This window comes from Bos taurus, chromosome 18, assembly GCF_002263795.3.
Source record: "Bos taurus isolate L1 Dominette 01449 registration number 42190680 breed Hereford chromosome 18, ARS-UCD2.0, whole genome shotgun sequence".
Lineage (NCBI taxonomy): Eukaryota > Metazoa > Chordata > Mammalia > Artiodactyla > Bovidae > Bos > Bos taurus.
The window spans coordinates 8,173,473-8,194,232 of record NC_037345.1 but is presented as its reverse complement, the minus strand read 5'-3'; the positions used below and the strand labels follow the sequence as shown (position 1 = coordinate 8,194,232).

The following is a 20,760-nucleotide window of genomic DNA, read 5'->3' as shown; positions in this document are numbered from 1 at the left end:
GACTGCCTCTGGGAAAAGGAACTTGAGGGAGGAGAGACTGTGCATTTCAAACCTTTCAGAATTTCCCCAAGGACCGAGTACATGTGTAGCTGTCACTGGTCTTGGCTGCCATCAGCAGATATTTGGGCAGCGCCAGACTGAAAGGGAAGACGGCAGGAGGCAGCTGTCCGGGCTGACGGGAACCCGGGCGCTGGAGACTCAAGTGAGGACAGCAGTCAAAACCCAAGCGACCCGACAGATTTGTGCGTTTTGTTATGTCTGAGTTACAGCTCCATTTTCTTTTTAAACTTAAAAGTGTTTACAGAGGTCTATGGACGGTGGCACATTTTTTCCCCCCCAGTTTTCTCTGTCCTTTTTACTGTTCAGAGGAAACTTTAATAAATGCAATTTTAAACATCCCACCTCAGTCCTCTTGTATTCTGTTGTCAGGTGTATAAACTGGTTTCGATCCCTTTGGGTAACTGTTGGGGAAGCGTCCACCAAAAGGGACCCTCTGCCTACCCAACGGCCTGACCTCAAAAGGATGTAAACGTCTGTTCACTCAGAGACGTGTTTGTAACGGTTCTGTTCGTAATAGCCCCAACCTGGAAATCTCTGTCTGTAACAGAATGAACAAATTAATAGTCTATTCATTTAACAGAACACTATCGAGTGAAGCAAATCACTACTACACAGGATATTATGTGTTGCACAGATAAATCTTAAAAACGTAACTTTGAGCCGAAGAAGCCAGGCATGCAGGAGTTTAGGCTGTGTGACTCCATTTACCTGAAGTTCAGGTCCATGGCAGACAAATCCATGCTGCGGGAAGGGAGGAGAGTGGGTCCATTGGTGGGCGGTGGGGTGCACAGGAGCCGGGGGAACTCTGTGGGGAGGGGGGCTCCAGGGAGGCAGTCACATTCTCTGTATCGATCTGGGCAGTTACAAGATCAATTCTATAGGCATCTGTGGCATTTTTAGCCAGTAGTATCGTTTGATCTGTGTACTTTTCTTTTTTTTTTTTTTTGATCTCTGTACTTTTCTACATGTATGCTACCCCTTCAGTGAAAAGTCTGCTTCAAACACAAAGAAACGTCTGGTTGAGGAAGGGCCTGATGCTCACTGGGGCTTCCCTGCCTCTGTGGGCTCAGACAGGGGACTAGGCCACCCACCCTCTCCATGCCCAAGGTGGTGCCCCCTTCTGCCAAATGAAGTGGGCTGGAGACCCACCAACCACCCAGGGTTCAAATCTCAGCTCCACCTGGTTCTGGCTGTGGATGAGCTCCTTGGCCCTCTTCGCTCCCCCTTCCAAACGAACCTGCCTTTGAGAAGACTGGCAGAGAGTGTCCACCGGAGCCCCCGGCACAGCCCCGGACACTAGTAGGCACCTAGTAACTGTTCTCTCCGGCTACCGTGAGGAGAGCCCACAGGAGCGTGGGCTCTCCTCCCCAGGGCGCGCCGCCCTCTGCCACTTGTTAGTTTTAATCCCTGAAGCTTCCCATGTTATTACTTTCAGGGCCCCCGATGGCCCACCAGGGGCCAGGAGCTGCGGCTGCGAGTCGCTGGAGACCGTGGCCTCCCGAGGGTTGTGATGAGCGCAGGTGCGGAGGCGGCCTGGCTGGACTCTCCTCGGGAAGGGCCTCTGCTCCCCGGGGTCGGCTCTGCCACCCGGGCACCTCCTTATGGGCATCCCCTGGAGTCTTGGACGGTGATGGGCCCCCTGCCTCGCGGCGGGGGAGCCCCCCTTTCACGGTTCTCTGTGGAATCCCTCTGATCCCTCTTAGGAAGTCACAAAGCCCTCTTTGACCAAGTGCCAGAAACTAATCTGGACGGAATTCCTGCCTCTCGGACCTGGAGGAAGCCAACCTGTGGCTGGGCCTGTGAAAGGACCGAAGAGGCCACTCCCGGCCGTTCCCAACCTGCTTCCCGCCCCGGCTTCACCTTACCGCTCAGGGGCAGGAGGGCTGACACTCAAGACCCCTCAGGCAGCTCGGCAAAGGCTCCCGAGAACACGCCTCAAAGAGACACGGGCCGGAGCTGACGGGGCTGGACGTGGATTCCCAGTCGCACCAGTCTCCACAGGTCCGGGAGGTCACTGAGGCAGGGGTCGGGGGAGCTTTCGCTCCCTCTGTTAACTCTGCGTGACCCACAGGGGCTGCATGGAGAAGGGGTCTGCCCCGGGGGGACTGAGTGCAGTGACTGAGTAGCGAGGCCTGCCAGGGGCTCCCTGGGGGTGGGTGGCACGCCTGCCGTTCGCACGTGCCTTTTCTTCCAGAGCCCCGTCTTCTGGAAACTATCGACACAAAGGGAAAGAGACCTTGATCACTAAAAAAATAATTAACACTGATCCCGTGCTTATCCACATGGTAGGTGCCATTTCTAAGTTCTTTCCTGCTATTAACTCATGTGACTCTCACAGTGACCTAAGAAGTTTGGTTTTAATGTGACCCCCACTTTATTCAGGAGGAAAAAAAGAGGTCCATGGAGGAAAGTAGCCAGTCCAGGGGTTCCACGGCCCATGGGGCGGGGAGCCAGGGCTGGAACCTGGGCAGTCTGGGGCTAGAAATGTTTCTCTTGGGGGCGAATTAGCAATATGTGGAAAGAGTCACCAAAGAAAATACATCCCTACTCTCTGTCTAGCACCCACTGTTCTGGAAATCTGTCCTGAAAGAGGAGTTCTAAAGAAGTGAAAGCCTGGCTACAGCGGACGGTCATGACTTCACTGTCTGCAGTTGAGGAGAATGGGCACTGACCAAATGCCCAACAGCAGGTCCTGTGGTCAGCTGTGCATGACCTCCTCACAGGTGTGACAGACACGCTGACACGTCTAAGGACCTGGCCACAGCTGCCAAGAGGCTGTGCAAAGGGAGACAGAGCCTGGAAGGGCATTGGGGGGTGAGACCAGGGAGCAGGGCGGTCACTGGTCTCGCTGTGGCCATAAGGGTGCTTTCACCACGACTAAAGAGGGGAGCAGGCAGCGGGGCAGGCGGGTAGGCCACGTGGAAACGGCAGGAGGGGAGCACGGGTCGCCGCCTTCTCTCCAGACACGTCGAGCCCAGTGCGAGTCACCCAGGAGCCCGTGGCGCAGGGCCCGGGGCCAGCGGTGAGGCGCGGGTGGGTGACAGCCGCGAGGCTCGAGTCTGGGGACCTGGGTGACACCGCGTGTCTGGGGAGGTGTGTAAGCAGCCAGTCCTGAGCGTGACCTTCTGGGCCCAGGCCCAGGGGGTCTGCCGTGTCCCAGAAAATCAGCTCTCCCATGAGAAGCAGAGGATTGCCGTCAGAGGTTAATTCACGTAATCCTCTCGGTGACGGCTGTGAGGCTCAGAGAAAAATGTAAAGCTCTCAGGAAACGCCTCTGGAGACAGGACGCCACGGCCCCTGGCACACGAGGCGTGAGGGCAGACACGCGATGGGACGCTGCGGAGCGAAGCCCGCAGGTGTGGGGGTGCTGCTGGTGCATGTGCGCATCTGTGTGCACACACGTGTGCAGTGGGAGCCCCGCTCCCGTGGCTACACTCCCAGGTGCTGGAGTCAAATGAGCCCCAGCTCTGCCACTAAGAGCTGCAGGCCCTTGAGCCAGCGTGTTAGCCTCTCGGCCTTGGTCTCTGCATCTGGGAGACGGGGAAACGGGAGGCTGAGACCCCTTCTCAGGGCTGTGGGGATCCCCCAGGGTGCCAGGCAAGGTGCTGGCACTGGCTGGGCACAGGAGGAGCGCCCTGGGCAGGGTGGAGGGGCTGGACTCAGCCTTGGCACGCGTGTCAAGAATGCATGCTCCGGGGTCTTCAGTGGGCACAGCACGGCATCTAAGGGCCGGGCACTGGGACTGGAAGTGGCTCCCCACTACCCAGGAGGAGGGTCAGAGTCGGGGGTGAGGGTCTTACCCTTCCTCCCGGGCCCCCGTCGGGGAGGGCATGAGCTCGGGGCCTTCTGTCCCTCTGACCTGGTTCCTGGGGACCCTGCCACATGCCGGGCCTCTCTCCTTGCATGGGAACAGGGGTGACAGGCCAGCCTTCCAAGAGGGTGCCCGGTGGGAGCACCCAGGCTCTCAGCCCCACATCCGGCAACCCCAGTTCCTCACCTACCCACTGGGGGCCCTCACGGGGGCTCAGCCCGGGGCCTGGTGTGGAAGCTGGATCGTGACACCATGAAGAGCAGCTGTCCTTGGCAACGGCCTTCGTCCCCTGCATCCCTTCTTCCATGAGACGGGAGAGCTGGGACCATGCAGAACCACTCTAGCAGGCATACTGACAGGGGCACTCCCAGCCAGGCAGTACCCTCTGAGGACAGACTGCACCCCCCACCCCGATCTTACAGACACTCCATGGGGGGGCCCTGTGAGGGCTGGTGAGTACCCACTGGCTGCTCTGACCAGGGCGTGTGTGCTGAGGCTCCCACAGCCCTGGCAGGGCAGCCCATCTTCACACTGACCTGTGAGCGAGGCACTACTTAGTGATCTCCCCATGAGAAAACTGAGGCCCCAGTAAACACAGCCCACACCCAATGTACTCAAAACACGGTCTCCCGACAGCACACATGCACACACAGGCACGGACCCCACCTTCTTCTCGACACACCTACTCTGTCCAGCAGAGGGACAGGCCCTGGACAGGGGTGACCAAGCAGTGGTGGCCGCCTCAGGGGCTGGGGAAACTCTGCTCAGGGATGCAGGGGGTGGGCAGCCGGCCGGGGAGGATGGGGGCCTGGACTGGGATTACCCCAGCTTCCCCCAGGGGGAGAATCACCTTGGTTTTCAAGACTTCTGGGCAATGGCCCAGGAACCCCTCTGAGGAAGCGAGAAGGTGTTTTTCAGAGCCGGAGGCATCAGAAATGCCAGCTACATGAAGCAGGCATACCGTGCTTCTCGGGCCTCCTTCGGGGCAGCTCAGGGCATGTCTCCCCCCAGCCGGGTCCTCAGGTCCAGGGCCTGGTGCACCAGACGGGCCTGTCCCGCACAGCTCGAGCAGCGGGCCTCTTGCCTCGAACCCAGGGACGGGCCAGTCTCCTCCCAGCTTTGTAAACACACCCCGGACCCTGCCACCTGAAGCACACCCTAGCTCTATCACACAGACCCGGCCTGGCCCCTCACAGCCTGATGCGCAGGGACAGGCCTGTGTCCACAGGACAGGGCTTCCAAGTTCATCCAAAACAGAAATGAGGCCTCATTAACGCAGGATGACTGTTTATGCTTCCACATCCCCGGGGACTGGCCTCAGGGGCCAAACCCCCAAACCCAGCAGGGTAGGGCCGGGCTCCCCGGGGAGCCCCAAGGACACTGCTTGGCTCCAGCACACCCTGGGGGGCTGGCTGCCACCCCAGCCCGCTCCTGTTGGCTCCTGTCCTCCTCCTCCAGGCCCCGGGGCCCCCCAAATCTCCCTGACCCACCTGCCCCAGGGCAGGAGGCCAGGAGGAAGAGCAGAGCTGCCTGCAGACTGGAGGGGGCAGGGAAGGGGGCCCGGAGCCGGGGACGTTGAGGGTCGCTACCTGTCCCCTTCTGGGGGCTTTGGGATCTTGGACAAGTGGCTTGGAGTCCCTCACTTGCAAACGTCAATGACAGCGGGCCATTTGGTAAGCCGAGACGACGCTCAAAGCCCAGTGCCCCTCGGAGGAAACGCTCTCAGTGGGCTGGGACGGTCAGGGTGCGCTGGAGATCAGCACTGAGGCCAGAAGAGCAGCAGGACCCCCAGGATGGAGAGAGGCGAGGACGTCACACGGGTGTTGTTCTCAGACTCTGCCTGTTCCACAGCACACCTAGAGGTCGATTCTAGAGACGTAGTTCTCAAGCTTTTTTTTTTTTTCATTACGGTTCCCCTAAGGAGCCTTTTAAGACACTTCCATCCCAATCCGTCCTGATCCCATTGAGGTTAAATTCTAGAAAACAAGATTCTGTTGAGTAGACTGAACTACATTTTCTGCACACCACTGGAATAACTAGGTATATTTAAGCCCCAAACACTGATTCTGGCCCCCTTGCAGGCAGTGGCACACCTGTGGAGAGCGCCCGGGGAGGGTCCCAGTACCACTGCGTGAAGACTCCATAAAGCTACGGGACACAGCAGGTAAGAGGCAGCGTTCTTTACCAGCAGAAGAATTTCCCTATGTTGTCCTGCAGCCGCAACACGCACACGCGTGGGGTGTAAGGGAAAAACGATAAACACAACGCTTAGAGAATTTAAAAACTCAACCTGAGGTTGTGGGATTTCGAATGTCCTTAATTTTGATGTTCTATTGATTTTAAGTTAAAGGTAGAGAAAAGCAAAGGAAAGAAAAAGAAAAATCCCAAACGGTCGGTGGTACATACGGAGGAGAGAGTGGCGGTATCAGGCAGGAGAACCAGGACACACTCCAAGCCGGGCTGAGAGGCTGGTGCGGGATCGGGCGCAGGTGGATTGGGCAGGGGGCACGGCGGCCCCTGGATCCATATTGAAATTGCTGTGAGACCACGCACACGTCGCTGGACCTCTCTGAGCCCCCACATGTGCTGAATGACAAGCTACAGGAAAGCGCCGAGACATACCCTGTGCGTGGCAGATACTCAGCAACTGCATCTGACGGAATGAACTCTTGCTGCAATCTATGCAAACCATAAGATGGATCGGCTACAGAGCCTGGATTCAAACCCCGGGTCTCCTGGCTCATTTCACCAGCCAGGAGTCCCTCAAAAACACCTTATGTTTCTTTGCCATTTTACAAGGAAGGAGAGAGTGCCTCCGTCAATCTCATCAACAATGAGTGGCAGTCACGGGAATGACATCAGGCTGCTGCCACTGAGATACCACTGCCACCTGGCGGCAGCATACCTAAACTACGGGGGGCGGGGGTGTCGAAAGGGAACGACTACCAGCACCACATCTGTGCTGCGCTCAGTCGTGTCCGACTCTGCAACCCCGTGGACTGCAGCCCACTAGGCTCCTGTCCATGGGGTTCTCCAGGCAAGAATGCTGGAGTGGGTTGCCAGGCCCTCCTCCAGGGGATCTTCCCAACCCGGGGATCAAACCCAGGTCTCCTGAATTGCAGGCGGATTCTTTACCATCTGAGCCACCAGGGAAAGTGAAGTCACAATCCTAAGCCTACAACAAAAAGTGCTTAAACAGTGAGAACACAGGTCACCATCCATCACCGGGCAAAAGGGCCACTGACTACTGGGCATTTGATGATTCCTTGACACCCTGACCAGAGTGTGCTTGCTTTTGTTTTTTTGGGATGGATGTGTACACACTGCTATATTTAAGAGGGATAACGAAGAAGGACCCAGCAAACAAATAAAACGATACTATGGAAAAATAATAAATAAAATTTAACTGATTTAACAACTATCAAGAAACCAACCACCACCGAAATGGAGCAGACATCCAGGTCTTGATGAGAACTGCTAGAAGCCCAGGGCTCCCCATTTCGGTACTTGCTCAATCAACTGTCTGAACCCCACATGCGCCCGAATCCGTACATTTCGAGCCTGTCACCTTTAAATCATCCTCGGGCTGTCACAGTCTCCCAAAGCTCCACTTTCCATGTCTACCATCTTAGTCATCGCTTGTAGCTGCATAGAATTCACACATGTCACAAGCACTGCCTTTCAGGAGTTCCCAGAGATTCCGGAAAGCAGCTGGAGACAATGCGGACCAGGGCAAGGCAGCAAGCAGAGTGGAATCCACTCAAGACCACCTCTTCCTTGACACTGACCTTGGCCACCTATTCAAAGAGACATTTCCCCAACCTGTTGGGCAGGCAGTAGGTCTCCATCCTGCGCTAAGAGAAAGCAAGGTGCTCACTCACTGAGGACTCACGAGGAAAATACGCACGAGAGGAGGGAACAGAAGAGGGGAGCTCTGGACAGGCAGCCACCGATATCCACAGCAGCGGGGCGGCCTCTCCTCGCAGGGGCCGCATCACGCCGCCTGTATTCCTCTCTCCCATGACTGGTCTGGTGTTCACCTCCCAGGGCCCGCCGGCAGGTCCTGATGTAGGCCCCGCCTGTCCGGGGACACCCGGCTGCAGAGATCAGGCCTCAGAAAAGATGTCCCTGCAGAAATCATGGTCTGAGCAGCACCTGCCAGCTCCACACACGGGTGCCTCCCAGGGCCTTCTGCCTGCGTTCAGGAAGCCCCAGGAACGGGCGAGGCCTGGGTCTGAACCCAGCCCCAGGCTTGTACCAGCTGCGGGAGCTGGGCTCGGGTCTGGCCTCGCCTTCCCCACGGAGAAAACGGGAGCAATGATAACGAGCATCCTGACAAGGGTCAAAGAGGCACGAGGCGGCAGGAGCAATGATAACAAGCATCCTGACAAGGGTCAAAGAGGCACGAGGCGGCAGGCGCTCGGTGCCCGCCAGTCCCTTCCCAGTGCAGCCCCAGCTTGGAGACCCAGGCTCAGCCTCGGAGATAGCCACCCGGGCACAGGAGAGGCCTGCCGCTGTCGGGGGGCTGGGGGGTGGGGTGAGGGGGGGCCGTCCAGGGCACCTGGAACATCAGTTTCCAGGGCTGGGTTTCTGTCCTCTGCCTAGCTGTGACGAGAACCCCTCCAAAGGCGTGACAAGAATGCGAAGTGTCCCCTGGTCCTCCCCACACGACACACGGCCTCAAACCCCGCCCAGGTCCAGCCGCTCAGCCCCACCGCGCTCCAGCTTACTGTAAAGGTGACAGCTCGGGACACACACCGCTCATCCTAGCCACACCCTGCTGGTTCTGCAAGGCCTGCCGTGCTTGTTCTAAGCTAAAAGGTCAGGAGGTGGGGGACAAGGGGCAGGGAGTGAGGGTTCTGAGCCACAGAGCAGAATGTGGACTCTCCAGGGTGGGGGACACTTCGCACAGATCTGGCCCCGGGTCTTGAACACGACCAGCCGGGGACTAATTCACCGTTTGTGCTAGAGAGCTGGGGACCATCTCATGTGGAGCTAGAACCCAAAAATCAAGCCAAAGAACCAGAGAGCAGAAAGGAAGGGAAGCCTGTGGAAATACAGCTGGACTTCTGCATCTCTGATAAATTTTCCTCTGCTGCCAACTTCAAAAGTTACTTTCAACTCATCACTTGGAATCCCTCAAGTCCTGCCCCCCAGAGCCACTCAGGTGAGCTCCTGTTCTGAGAGCAAGCGGGTCTACGAACCTTCTGGAAGCTGGCACGCCTCGAGGTTCCCAGGCAAAGTCAGAGGCCAATTGGGGGGAGACACAGCTTTGGCATCGCAAGGGGGCAAAGTATCAACCATCAAAGAGGGAGGTAAGGGCTTTCGGACAACAGGGCAAAGAGCCCGGGAGGTGAAAAGACCCCTGCTCTCCAGCCTCCAGGTGACAGAGTGGCCCCTCGAATGAGCACCGAGCCAGGACTCACCTTCCACTGCAGAGAATGGAACCACTGGTCTCGCAGGTAGCTGTTGGCGGCCTGCAACGAGAAGAGGACAGTGGGGGTCAGTCACTGGCCGGCAGCATCTCAGAGCATTTTACAGGCCAGCATGAGGTCCCGCACCAGGCTGAACCCCTTGTGTGTAAAACCAAACCGGAAGCGGTCACCTGGTGAACTCGTCTGAAATAAGACACTGCTCTTGCCTAGCGCTTATTCTGTTGGGCAGACGCTGGTGGCTGCAGGAGCTTCAGCAGCACATGTTATGTCAGCTTCTGCAGGATCAGAGAAGGGGCCGGGATGAGTGGGGAAGAGGCACGGGGTGAGGGAGTGATGGGGATGAGCCGCCTGGATGCTCCAGGCGCCAGGCATTTGCCATCCGTGTAATGTGTCCCCCGAGGTGGGCAACGCTCTGTTTCACAAAGGGAAAAACTGAGACCCTGAACGCTCACGTCAACTGGCCGCATTTAAACCCGCAGCCTGTTTTCCAAGCCTGTGGGTTTAACCACTATACCCCTTGCCAACTGCAGACAGCCACGGTGGAGACCAGGCAGCCTTGGCCTCAGGCAGAGCTAGTAGATGTTACACATCCCCGTTCGGGGAGCTCGGCCTTCCGTGACCGACACCACGCCAGCTGCGAGCCTCCGGGCCACTTGGGGTCGGACGGCTCTCACCCCCGATTCCAGCACGTCTGCTGATGACAAGGGCAGTATTCACGGCAGGTCTGCCGGGTGCTGGACACTAGGCCCTACTCCTGGAAGAGCTCATCCCATCCTTCAGTCAACCCTGGGGAGCAGGCACTGCCGGCCATGCTGCAGATGAGGAAACTGAGGCTCGAGAGCTTGAACTCATCCCCCAGGGGCTCACAGGCAGCATGGGTGGGGGGCCAGGGCCTGGACCCAGCAGTCTGACTCACAGTGAAACCACTGTATGACAGTGTCTCAAATCTGCTGCTGGCCACGCCCAAGGCAGAAACGTAGCGCCCATCCCCTGCCTGAGCCCCAGCCCGCCGTTCCGAGTGGCCAACCCTGATGGGCAAGGGACTCTGACAAAGGCCAGCGCCTCTCTCCAGGCAGGAATGCCTGCCTTCTTTCCCTGAGCCACACACACTTGCACACACGCACACACATACACACACGCATGCACAAATGCACCCAGCATGTGCATCCTGGGGTCACTTTCATTCAAGGAGATTCAGCTCTTACAAATGAGCTCCTCTGATCCCCTGCAAACCACAGATGAAACTCCAGCTGCTTGTCCAGGTCAGTTTGGGGAAGTCTCTGAGCTGCAGCAAATGAACCAGTTCAGTGGCCCGTGGAGCTGGGAATCGGGCTTCCACGGGCAAGCTCGGAGACGCGTTTGAAACCCCAAGCGGCTCCACACAAGCAACTGGAGGCCATGTGAGTCTGTGCTTCTGCTCTGAGTAGGGGAGTAGGCTGGGGGACTCCCTCCATGGGATGCAGGAACCTCTGCAGTAGCTGAGTCTCCAGAAGCCCTGGGTTCAAGCCCCCTGAGGACCCAAAGCCTGCGACACCTGACCAGGGCTGGGCAGGCCATGGGAGAGTCTGCCACAGGGCCCAGCAGCCCCCTCGGAGGGCCCATGGGGGTCATCTGCCGGTGCTGACCAAGCTGTGGTCTCAGGACAGCTCGTGGATGTTAGGGTGACTGAACACAGCCCACACTCGGGAAGAGTGGGGCAAGACCCCAAACAATGAAGCCATGGAAGATGCCCACGGAAGAGGCCCACTGAGCACGATGCCCCGCACGTGCCAGCAGCAGGGATCAGGGTGGAGCGGCCTCGGCCAGCACGGTGCTGACAAACGAGTAACAGCAGCCTCCCCTGGACGAACAGCCCTGATTGCTGTGTGCGCGGACGTCCACACTGATGCCCCTTGGCCGAGTCCAGGCTCCCAAGGGACGTCCCTGGACCAGAGCTAAGACAGGATCCTGGTGGCTCTCAGGAGCTCGTACAGGCGGGAATGAGCTGTTCCAGCATGCTTCAGGCCCACAGCCATTTCTCTGCTTTTCAACACACCGAGGTGATCAGGGATAGGGGAGGTGTGGCAGGTCGAATGAGGGGCCTCCAAAGACTGTCCATGTCCTAACCCCCAGGAATGTGTTCAGTGCAGTTCAGTCGCTCAGTTGTGTCCGACTCTTTGTGATCCCATGGACTGCAGTATGCTAGGCTTCCCTGTCCATCACCAACTCCTGGAGTTTACTCAAACTCACGCCCATCAAGTCCGTCATGCCATCCAACCACCTCATCCTCTGTCGTCCCATTCTCCTGCCTTCAATCTTTCCCAGCATCAGGGTCTTTTCAAATGAGTCAGTTCTTCACATCAGGTGGCCAAAGTATTGGAGTTTCAGCTTCAACATCAGTCCTTCCAATGAACGTTCAGGACGGATTTCCTTTAGGATGGACTGGTTGGAATGTGTTACCTTGGTGCAAAGGGACTTTGCAGATCAAGTTAAGGACCTTGATGTGGGGAGATTACTCTGGTCCCTCTGGCCCCTCTGGGTGAGTCTGTGTAGTTACGAGTGTCTATATAAGAGGAAGACAGGATCAGGTGAGAGTCAGTGACGGAAACAGAGATCGGAATGATGAGGCCATGAGCCCAGGGATGCAGGCAGCCTCGAGAAGCTGCAGATGGATTCCTCCCTAGGGCTTCAGATGACCCAGCCCTGCCCACACTTGGGAGTTTAGCTCAGAGGGACACATGTTGGATTCACATCTCCAGAATGGTCAGGATACAAATCTGTGCTGTTTTTTTTTTTTTTGTAGAATCTTGGTTCCCTGAGCAGGGATCAAACATGGGCCCAGAGCAGGGAAAGCGCCAAGTCTTCACTCCCGCATCAGCAGGAATTCTCAAACCTGTGCTGCTAACCACCACAGTCAAGGAAATCCGCCTTTCGGCAGCAGGTGTGACCCTACCACCTGCTCTCTGTACCGCCGGGCCCCTGGGAACCAGGCTGGGGAACCCGAAGGCGCCACGCTGATGAAGGGACAGGCTCCGGTCAGGGCGACGCCCCCACCCCACAAACAAAAGGGTGGGCCAGAAGTTTGCTTGGGAGAGGGGAAGCGACTTGTGTGACACCCTCGCAGTCGCGACTCCCGTCTCGATGCTAGAGACAGGGAGGCCACGGCAAGAGCAAGCCCTCCTGCTCTTTCCTCCGGCTGGTCAAGTTTCGGAGAAGGACAGAGGCCATGGGGGGACGTCCGGAATCCCAGGGCGGGTAACTCAGGGTGCCGTCCGGGGGTAGGCAGCGTGGAGTACACAGAATCCCACGCTGCCGCAGGGAGGGCCGAGCTTGGACGACGGCCCCCAGCCCCACCGCGGGGGACCCAGGGCACATCTCCAAGTCCTGAGGGTCGGTCGGCGGAGCCGGGGCCCAGCCTGGGAAAGAGGCCCTGGAAGTAGGCTCTGGCAGGCGCCAGCCTCTCCTGGCGATAAATCTTTCGAATCCTGCAAGGGCCTCGTTCCAGGCAAATTCTGCCTAATTTCCTCTTCGAAAGTTGCCAAGTTCCCTCTCATTGTTGTATTGTCTGGAGAGGTGAGAAAAACAGCCAAGGGTGCATGGTGGGTGACCGTTCCCAGGTTCGCCCTCCCCGCCCCACTTCTTGGGGAAAAAACAGCACGTGCTGTGCAGCCGGAAAAGGTCTCTCTCTCCAGCTTCCAGTAAGGAGGGCACCCGCCCTGTCCTGCCCCGGCTGCCAGCATTTGGGGTAAACAGTGGCCTGGCCTCCCCGGGGGCTTTCAGGAATGTCACTGAGATGAGCCGGTCTCGGAAACTGTTCCAGAAAGCAGCAGCACTCTCGAGAAAGCAGGGTAGGGTGGGGAGGGTCCCTTTGCTCCTGGTCTCGCCTGAACCCTTGTTGTCCGAGCAGTGGGCTTTGTCCACGTCTCATCAGTGACTGGACAGCCACTGGGGAGGCAGAGATCCCTGGGAGATGATCCGGGTCTTCATCTCTGCTCCACGACTCCACGGGCCGGCAAGGAGCACCACCCCCACCCGCTGCCCGGCACCATTCATGGGCTCGTGGAGTTACTCCTCACGATGAAATACCAGCAGACAGGGCATTAGGGGAAGAAAGAAGATAAATAGGTCCTTTCTGCACCCGGGGACTCTAATAACATGCCATTAGGGAGCTCACGCTGAAACACACAAAGCATCCATAAACACGCCAGTCGGAACCAGGCTGGAGGGCTGGCGCCTTTGTCTGCTGACTCGACCTGCTGGCGTGTTGCTCGGTGTCTCTGAGCAGGGGAGGAGGACCATTTGCCTGAGAGCACTTGTGCTTTGTTTTTTAATATTCATTTATTTGGCAGCGCCAGGCCTTAGTTGCAGCAGGCGGGATCTTTTTTGTTGTTGTTTTTTAGTTTCAGTGTGCGGGGTCTTCAGTCCGTGGCATGTAGCATCTAGCTCTCTGACCAGGGATGGAAGCCGGTACCCCTGCCTAGGGGGCCTGGAGTCTTAGCCAATGGACCACCAGAAGTCCCCTGAGAGCGTTCCTGAACTTTCCCTGAACTCAGGTCAGTTCCCAGGGGGTCTGAGTGAGGCACCGGCTCAAATTCTCACCAAACAGCTACGTAAGGATGAGGGGTTGGGAGCGGAGAGAGAAAAAAACGGAAAGCGGAAGACAGACTTAGGTCAGGACGCACAGAGAGAAGGGGCCGGAGGGTGGGAGAGAGAGGCCTGGAGAAAGACCCCGGGGGGAAAGCAGAGAGTGAGGTGCATCAGGGGACAGACAGAGACAGGGGAGGGGAGGGAAGAGAAGTACCAGAGAGACAGAGAGCCTGCAGAGGAGGCGGGCAGGGACCCCCAGACACCGCCCCGCCACAGAGACACGCCGCAGGACGGACTCCTCTGCAGACAGGCAGGGGTGCTGGGGGCCCGCAGGCCGCCTCTCGCTGAGGCTGTTCCCGCGGGGGCAGCAGGGGTCGGGATGACACGTCCCGGGTCTCAGCCCTAGTGTGCGGATGGGAGCCATCTGCAGAACTGAGCCACGAGCACCCGGACATCCTGAGCACCCGGAGCAGCTGCTGGGCAGGAGAGCCGCCCTCTTGATGCATTGACTTGGACTGAAGTGCAGATGACCCTGTGCATCTGGAGGCCGCTGTGGGGGCAGCACAGCTCGGGACAGCACCCGGGTGTGGCGTGGTCTTGATCCCCAGCGCCCCTCGCCGCCGCGCTTGGCCCCCACCCCTCACCCCTGCCAGGGCACAGGGACTGCCGTCACACCCCTGCTCTGGGCCCGCCCTGTGACTCTGCACAAGCCCCCAGGCAGGGGATCCCGCTGACCAGCAGGAGAGCCTGTGCGGGGCGCCCTGCCCGCCACCTCGGGGGCCGCCCCATCACCACGTAGGCCTGCAACCTGCAGCCCAGCCCCACGGCGCCTCGAGCCTACTTAAGACAACTGGGCGGCCTCTTGCTGCCTGTGAACCGCAGGAGGGCGAGGAGGAGGGGACGACACAGGGGAAGCAAGCTGGGAGGGACCCCAGGGACAGCGGGGCTGCACCCACCTGGCCGCCGCCTTGGCCCACCTGCCCTGGTCAGCCTTGCCCAGGGAGCGCTGACAGGAGGCCCCCGCAGGATCAGAGGGACACTTGGGCGAAGCCCGGCACCCCGCATCCTCCAAGCTCCCTGCCCCTGTCTGCGGGTCCCTCCTTGGGGGACGCTGCCCGCTCCAGTCCCAGAGCACTGGAAAATGCCCCTGCCGGGGGTAGGGCAATTACAGGGCTTCCCTTGGGCCCGCCTGCCTGGGGGGCTCACGGATGCGCAGTCCGCTGGACCAGCAGACCAGTCCCTCGACTGTCCCCGCCCCACTCAGGAGCTCTCGGCGGCTGCAGCTCCCTCCCTCGGCTGACATGACCTGTGGGGCCTGGCTGCCTGCAACCCCACAACTCTGGGTGCGTGTTTAGGGCCTGCACTGCCGCCCGCTCCTGTCCACGGCAAGGAACCCCTGCCGCGACACTCCCAGGCTTCGCACCCCCTCTTCCCTCTGCCCACAGTGGGCATCCCATCCCGGCACACTCCTACGCACCCCTCAACACCCAGCTCTAGCATCACCACCCGTGGGGAGCCTTCCTGGGAACTCCAGGGTGAAAGCGAGTCCCCCAGCCCTTGGGGACAGACCTCTATTTCAGCTGCTACCTCTGGGGGGTTTGTCTGTGGCTGTCTCCCCAGGGACCTGACTCGCCTCCTCACCCCCCGCCTACACAGGGGACAGCAGGCTCGGGGCTCTGAGATTCCAAGGGCATCTTCTCAGCACCTTCCTCTCCGCTTTCTATGGACTCCTAGTACTGCCCCCTCGCCCCGAGTACCCGTCACTGCTCCCCACCAGCCCAAGTGGGCCAGAGCTGACCATTCCCTTCACAGAAGGTGCAACCATCACAGAGGGGCAGGAAGAACAGAAAGGAAAGCGCTGCTGGCTGGAGGTGAGGAGGGAAAAGGGGACGGCAGCTAGGAGAAAACCTGCGGGTGTGAGATTTAGGAAGAAAACAGACATGCAGTGTCCTCTGCAGGATGACGGTAAAGCTGGAGTCTTCCTGAAGGACCATGAGCAGTTACACTCAGCTTCTGGTGCTCAACATTCCTCAGAGGCCAAACTATGTGCCTCTCAGCTCCAGCATCGTTGAATAATCCGGTGGCCACTTTTGGGGAAACAAATTTTAGGGATCATCTCTCTGGGCTCAGAGCAGTGTCTCCCAGGAGAGACAGACAGAAAGAAAATGTTCCTGAAAGAGAGGCGAAGGAAGACCGTCCTCTCGGAGGTAAGAGTCCATTCCCTCTGGACGAGCAGTCCTGACTTGAGTCCCCGCTGGAAGCCCAAGGGAGAGCGATGATGGTAGGCCATTGAAAGCCGACAGGAGGGGGCTGAGAACACCCCCCTGAGTCATAGGGGGCGGGGATCCCAAAAAAGACAGTGTGTGCCTCGCGTATGGGCTGCGGCGGCTGTGCCATGAGCTCTGCCTCAGTCCCTTCCTAGGCGGACCCACCTCTCCCCACCCACGAGGCCCTGGCAGGGCTGTCAGAGTATAGGGCTGCCTGTGCTAAAGGTGGGCGTGGCCCCCCGGGGTGAATCAGATCACAGCCCAGCCAATCAGGACCTTCCAGGAGACTTGATAGGAAGATACTGAAAGGAAAGTGGGCTCTCACATTTTTTAAGGATTACAGACTCCAAGAATGCAGCCTGAGGCTGCCAGACATCCGTCTTTCCCATCACATGGGGAGCCTCTGTCTGACAGCGAAGCCAGCACACAGAAGCAAAGCCAGGAGATGGAGAGATTAGACATTCACGATCGCGTTTGACTCCTGGGTCCAGCTGTGCCTGAAGTCCACTCCCAGACTGCCCAGTTACGTAACGCAGCCACAGCATCAAATTCTCTTCCTGCTTCAAATCATTTGAACAACATCTGCATCATTTCCAACCAACAGTCCCTGATCAGTACACACAAAACCTGCACTCTTTCCCAAGGAGAGGGCTCCTACTTCCATCAGGGCCTCAACAGACCAAGATTAATGAAGAGTGAGAAATCTCCTCACTCACAGTACAACAGAAGGTAGTACATCTGTCGCATACTTGCTTTTTATAGCCTTTTAAAGCCTGTGTCTGTGTGCCTCGGTTTCCTTATCTGTAAAATGGGAGACAGGAAAACTGACAGTTTGGTTTTGTTAGGAGAAACAAAACACAGCCCGGGAAGCTCCTTGGTGGGGACAGGCGCTCAGCAGGAGCCCAGCCTGTGCACACTCCCTCCACCGCTCCCCCAGTGAGCCCCCATTTACACCTTTCTTGTACTTGGAGGGAAAAAAAAACACTCCAAGTCAAACAGTCTTTCCTCTTGATAGCTGGCCGTCTTCTAGGGGAGGAGGAGGGCGTTGAGCGGGGACGGAGCAGAAAGTGCTCGTTCCTGTTTACATGTCCTACCTGCAGCAGGACAGTTCCCCCAGGAATTGTGAGCTGTAAACAGTACTTCGGGGCGTTCTCCCAGGACAGCAGCTGAACGTCTTCAATTGCGCTGTAGGAGACTGAGTTTTCCATGTACCCAGTTGGCTGCAGCAAAAGAAAAAAAGAAAAGACATACAGCGGTTATGAGATCAGGCACAATCACTGCCTCGGAAAACATTCTCGGTTTAGCAACGAGCACGCGGAGCTGGTACAGACACCTGGCAACTCTGGAGGCCAAAGGAGTTGTCTTTCCTGGCTGGCGGCGCTCAGCTGGAGGGGAGGGGCCGGGGCAGACACCCGCCCACGTGTTTCGGGAGGTGCGGAGTCAGGACTAGACCGGGGGCACCTTGGGGGTGACGCCTGGCCACTGCTCCTCCAGGCATCTGCAGGACCCAGTGTGGCCAGAGCCGGAACCGCTCCACCCATCACCGTGTCCCAGCCACCACCCTCCCCTGCCCAGGAAGTGGTCATAGCCCCCTGCCCTCCAGACTCCCCTCCTGTCTCCCCCTGCAGACACATGGTCCCCACTTGGCACTCAGGGCCGCGTCCCGAGTCAGCAAACTCGACCACTCCACGCCTCTGCTTGCGTCTGCCAGGGGTTCCTGGTGACCCAACCACTAACTCCACCCACAGGCTCCCCGCATCTGGCCTCGCACCCGCTCCAGTCCCACCCCACCTCCCTCTCCCTGCACCCCGACACGGGCCTGCGGACAGCACTCGGCCTGCCCTGTGTCCCCAAAAGGTGGGGTCACCCCCACCCCACCCTGCCATCTCCTCTTCCACTCTCCAGACCCTGAAACCCACAGGGCCGCCCCCTCCCCGGGTCCCGCATGCTCACTACATCCGTCTCCATCCCTGTGACCTGTGTGGGCTGTCTGTCTGCCGTCTGCCTCCCCCAGGCCGCGGCTCCATGAGGTCAGGCCACGGCTGTCTCGGTCCCCACTCTGTCTCCAAGGTCCGGTGCACGGCAAGGACCCAGTAACTTGTGTTGAAAGGGGGCGACTGGTGAGGGTTATCACCAGTCAGTGCCGGGGTGAGGGTGGGGCGAAGGAAATTCAGTCACTCATGGCTGAGTGAGCTCCTCTGTGACGGAGAGGAGGTGCCAGGCACCCAGAGGCCATGTCCTTGGCACTCAGGGCCCGGGAAGCCAGACTTCAGCAGCGTCGCAGGCGAGTGTGGCCCAGCTGGGAAAGGGGACAGCTAACACCTCCCGCAATGTGACACAGGCCAAGGCTCCCTGAGAAGGGTGACAGCTAACACCCCCCACAATCTGACACAGGCCAAGACGCCCCGAGCGTGCGGCAGGAGCTACCGCCTTTGACTCTTACAACCATGCCCAGAGCAGGTGCCGGGCTGTCCCCCTGCACGGATGAGGAAAACGAGACTCAGGAGGTCACCTGACTGGCCCAGGGCCGCCTGGCTGCTGGCTCAGGGATCTCCGACCTGATCAGTAAGCTCTGACACAAGCAATGTAAAATCTGGGGCCCAGCAAGCGAATTTTCCCCTAAGGACTGAGGACCTCCATGAGGCTTTCTTTTTTTTCTAAATTAAATTTATTTTTTAATTGCAGTACAATTGTTTTAGAGTACTGTGTTGGTTTCTGCCCACCAAGTTGTTTATTTTCAATTCCTATCTGCCAAAGCTGAGATACGGTGGTGTTGGTGGCTGAGGAGCAGAAAAGGGTTGAAGGCCTAAGCTGCCTCAAATTTCCCTGATACGATCAGCTCCCACGCTCAGGCAGTCAGAGGGACTGATCGATCAATTCATTCATTCACTCACCCAGTCAGTCACCTAACAGACACTTAACTGAGCACCTGTTACCTTCCAGGCCGCGTGCTGGCTGCTGTGGGATCTAGCAGTGAACAAGACGGAAGCCCAGTGGGGCAGAGAGACAACAGACAGACAGACAGAAACACCCAGCGACTGCAGAGTGGTGAGTGCGGCACGGAAAACCAGGACCGGCCGTGGGGCACCGAGGAACGAGGGCGGCAAAGTGCGGCTCGGCTCAAAGGGCCGGGGGCGGCCACAAGATGGGGGCACTCGCTCGGGGAGGAGTGAGGCAGGACGGGTGAGAAAGGCCGTGGCGAGGCGGGCCAGGCCACACCCGGAGGCACGGGCAGGCCCGGCGGGGCTCCGGGAACGGGTGCCCACGGGCGGGAGGGGCAGGGCTGCGGGGCGCTCTCCAGCATCACTGGACTGCTGCGTGGACCGAGAGGGCGGAAGCAGGAACAGCCTGGAGCCTCCTCCTCGGGTCCAGATGAGCCAAGAGGCCGCCCAGACCGCAGCGGGGATGGGGAGCCAAGTTCACCCGGCCCTTCTCTCCGGCCCATGGCCCACCCCTTGGCACCAACCCAGGCAACCTCGGTGTCCAGCCAAGATGGTTTGCCAATGCATCCCAAAGGCAAACGCGTGGGCTCCCCATGGCCCCTCTGCCCTGCGCCACAGCCGTCACGTTCTCAATATTCTGCATAAATGACTCAGCCCCGACCGCACGTCCTGTCCTGAGCAGACCAGCAGCACCAGGGGCCTCGGGGATTCGTGTGAACAGGCTTGTGCTGCCTGCTGACTGTCTCCGTGCTGGGGTTTTCAGCACAACGCGATGGGAACTTTCACCTGCCCTGTTTCACATGCCTGAGGTTTAGGAGGTGATGGGTATACCTCCTTGACAGACGAAGGAAGACTTTCCTAAGTAAAAAATGCCCATCCATGCGTAACATACTTGGGAAGAAGCTTTGGTGACTAGTTTTACGTATTAAATTAAAAATAAATAAATTAAAGAACTCTCCTTTAGAAAGCAGTGGCGCCTGCATGCCTGGACGCGCTGAAGGTCTTTCTCTCCTTGGCGGCCCACAGCTACCCCTTTGCCTTTTCATGGTCTGGCTGGTTCCTAAACCCCAGCCCACGGTCCCCTTGGTGCACAGAGAAGTCAGAGAACACGGGCCAGGACGCAGTTGCTTTGGCATCTAGAAAATCACCTGGCCACACCCAGCAACGGGTACGGAAACCCATTCGAAAATCCCACAGTGGTACAGTGTGTGAGCACATGGAAACCCATTCGAAAATCCCACAGCGGTACAGTGTGTGAGCACATGGGGCGGATCTGATTATCGAGGAAACGGCCAGTTCGGAGTCACACCTTGGGCACGTGAGCAGAAAGCCTGGATGCTTCTATTTCCCACCACGGTGTCCTGGAGACTGAGGCATGGAGAGGCCCTGCACTGCCCGGAGCCCACGCCCACACCAAGCCCGTGGGAACACGCTCCAGATGACCACGACAGGTGGGACTTAGGGTGACGGGGGGACAGCTGACCACCATGCCTGCTTTTCTCGTGACCTGGCTGCAGCTGTCTCAAGGTGGCCTTGATTAGAAGTTTCAGCACAAGCATTTTCGGGAAACACTGGATATAAATAAACACATACTGTTTTGTTTGTTTTTTTTTAAAGCAGATGTATTGCTGTTTGAAGTAGTACTGGCAAAAAGCAAAACTTGGAGAATTAATGAGTTC

General features: G+C 58.3%; 1 protein-coding gene and 1 long non-coding RNA gene across 5 annotated transcripts in view; one reads left to right on the top strand and one right to left on the bottom strand.

Moving 5' to 3' along the window:
• CMIP (c-Maf inducing protein) overlaps window positions 1-20,760 on the bottom strand; it is a 212,974-nt gene that overhangs the window by 63,141 nt on the left and 129,073 nt on the right. For both annotated transcript variants that reach the window (XM_024978891.2, XM_059877378.1), the window contains exons 2-3: window positions 17,234-17,359; window positions 9,298-9,348 (exon numbers count right to left, since the gene is read on the bottom strand). In XM_024978891.2, coding sequence (XP_024834659.1) covers window positions 9,298-9,348; window positions 17,234-17,359 — 177 coding nt within the window. The remainder of the gene's footprint in view (window positions 1-9,297; window positions 9,349-17,233; window positions 17,360-20,760) is intronic.
• On the top strand, window positions 553-20,749 carry LOC112442255 (uncharacterized). Of its 3 annotated transcripts, XR_009491271.1 has the most exons (11): window positions 553-7,740; window positions 8,477-8,692; window positions 8,841-9,038; window positions 9,248-11,345; window positions 12,089-12,226; window positions 13,686-13,838; window positions 14,273-15,215; window positions 15,529-15,743; window positions 15,831-16,079; window positions 16,475-18,704; window positions 19,083-20,749. It is a non-coding gene; the product is annotated as an uncharacterized lncRNA (long non-coding RNA). The 3 variants fall into 3 exon arrangements; XR_009491272.1 differs by having other exon boundaries at window positions 8,477-9,038; window positions 15,685-15,743; XR_009491270.1 differs by having other exon boundaries at window positions 8,477-9,038.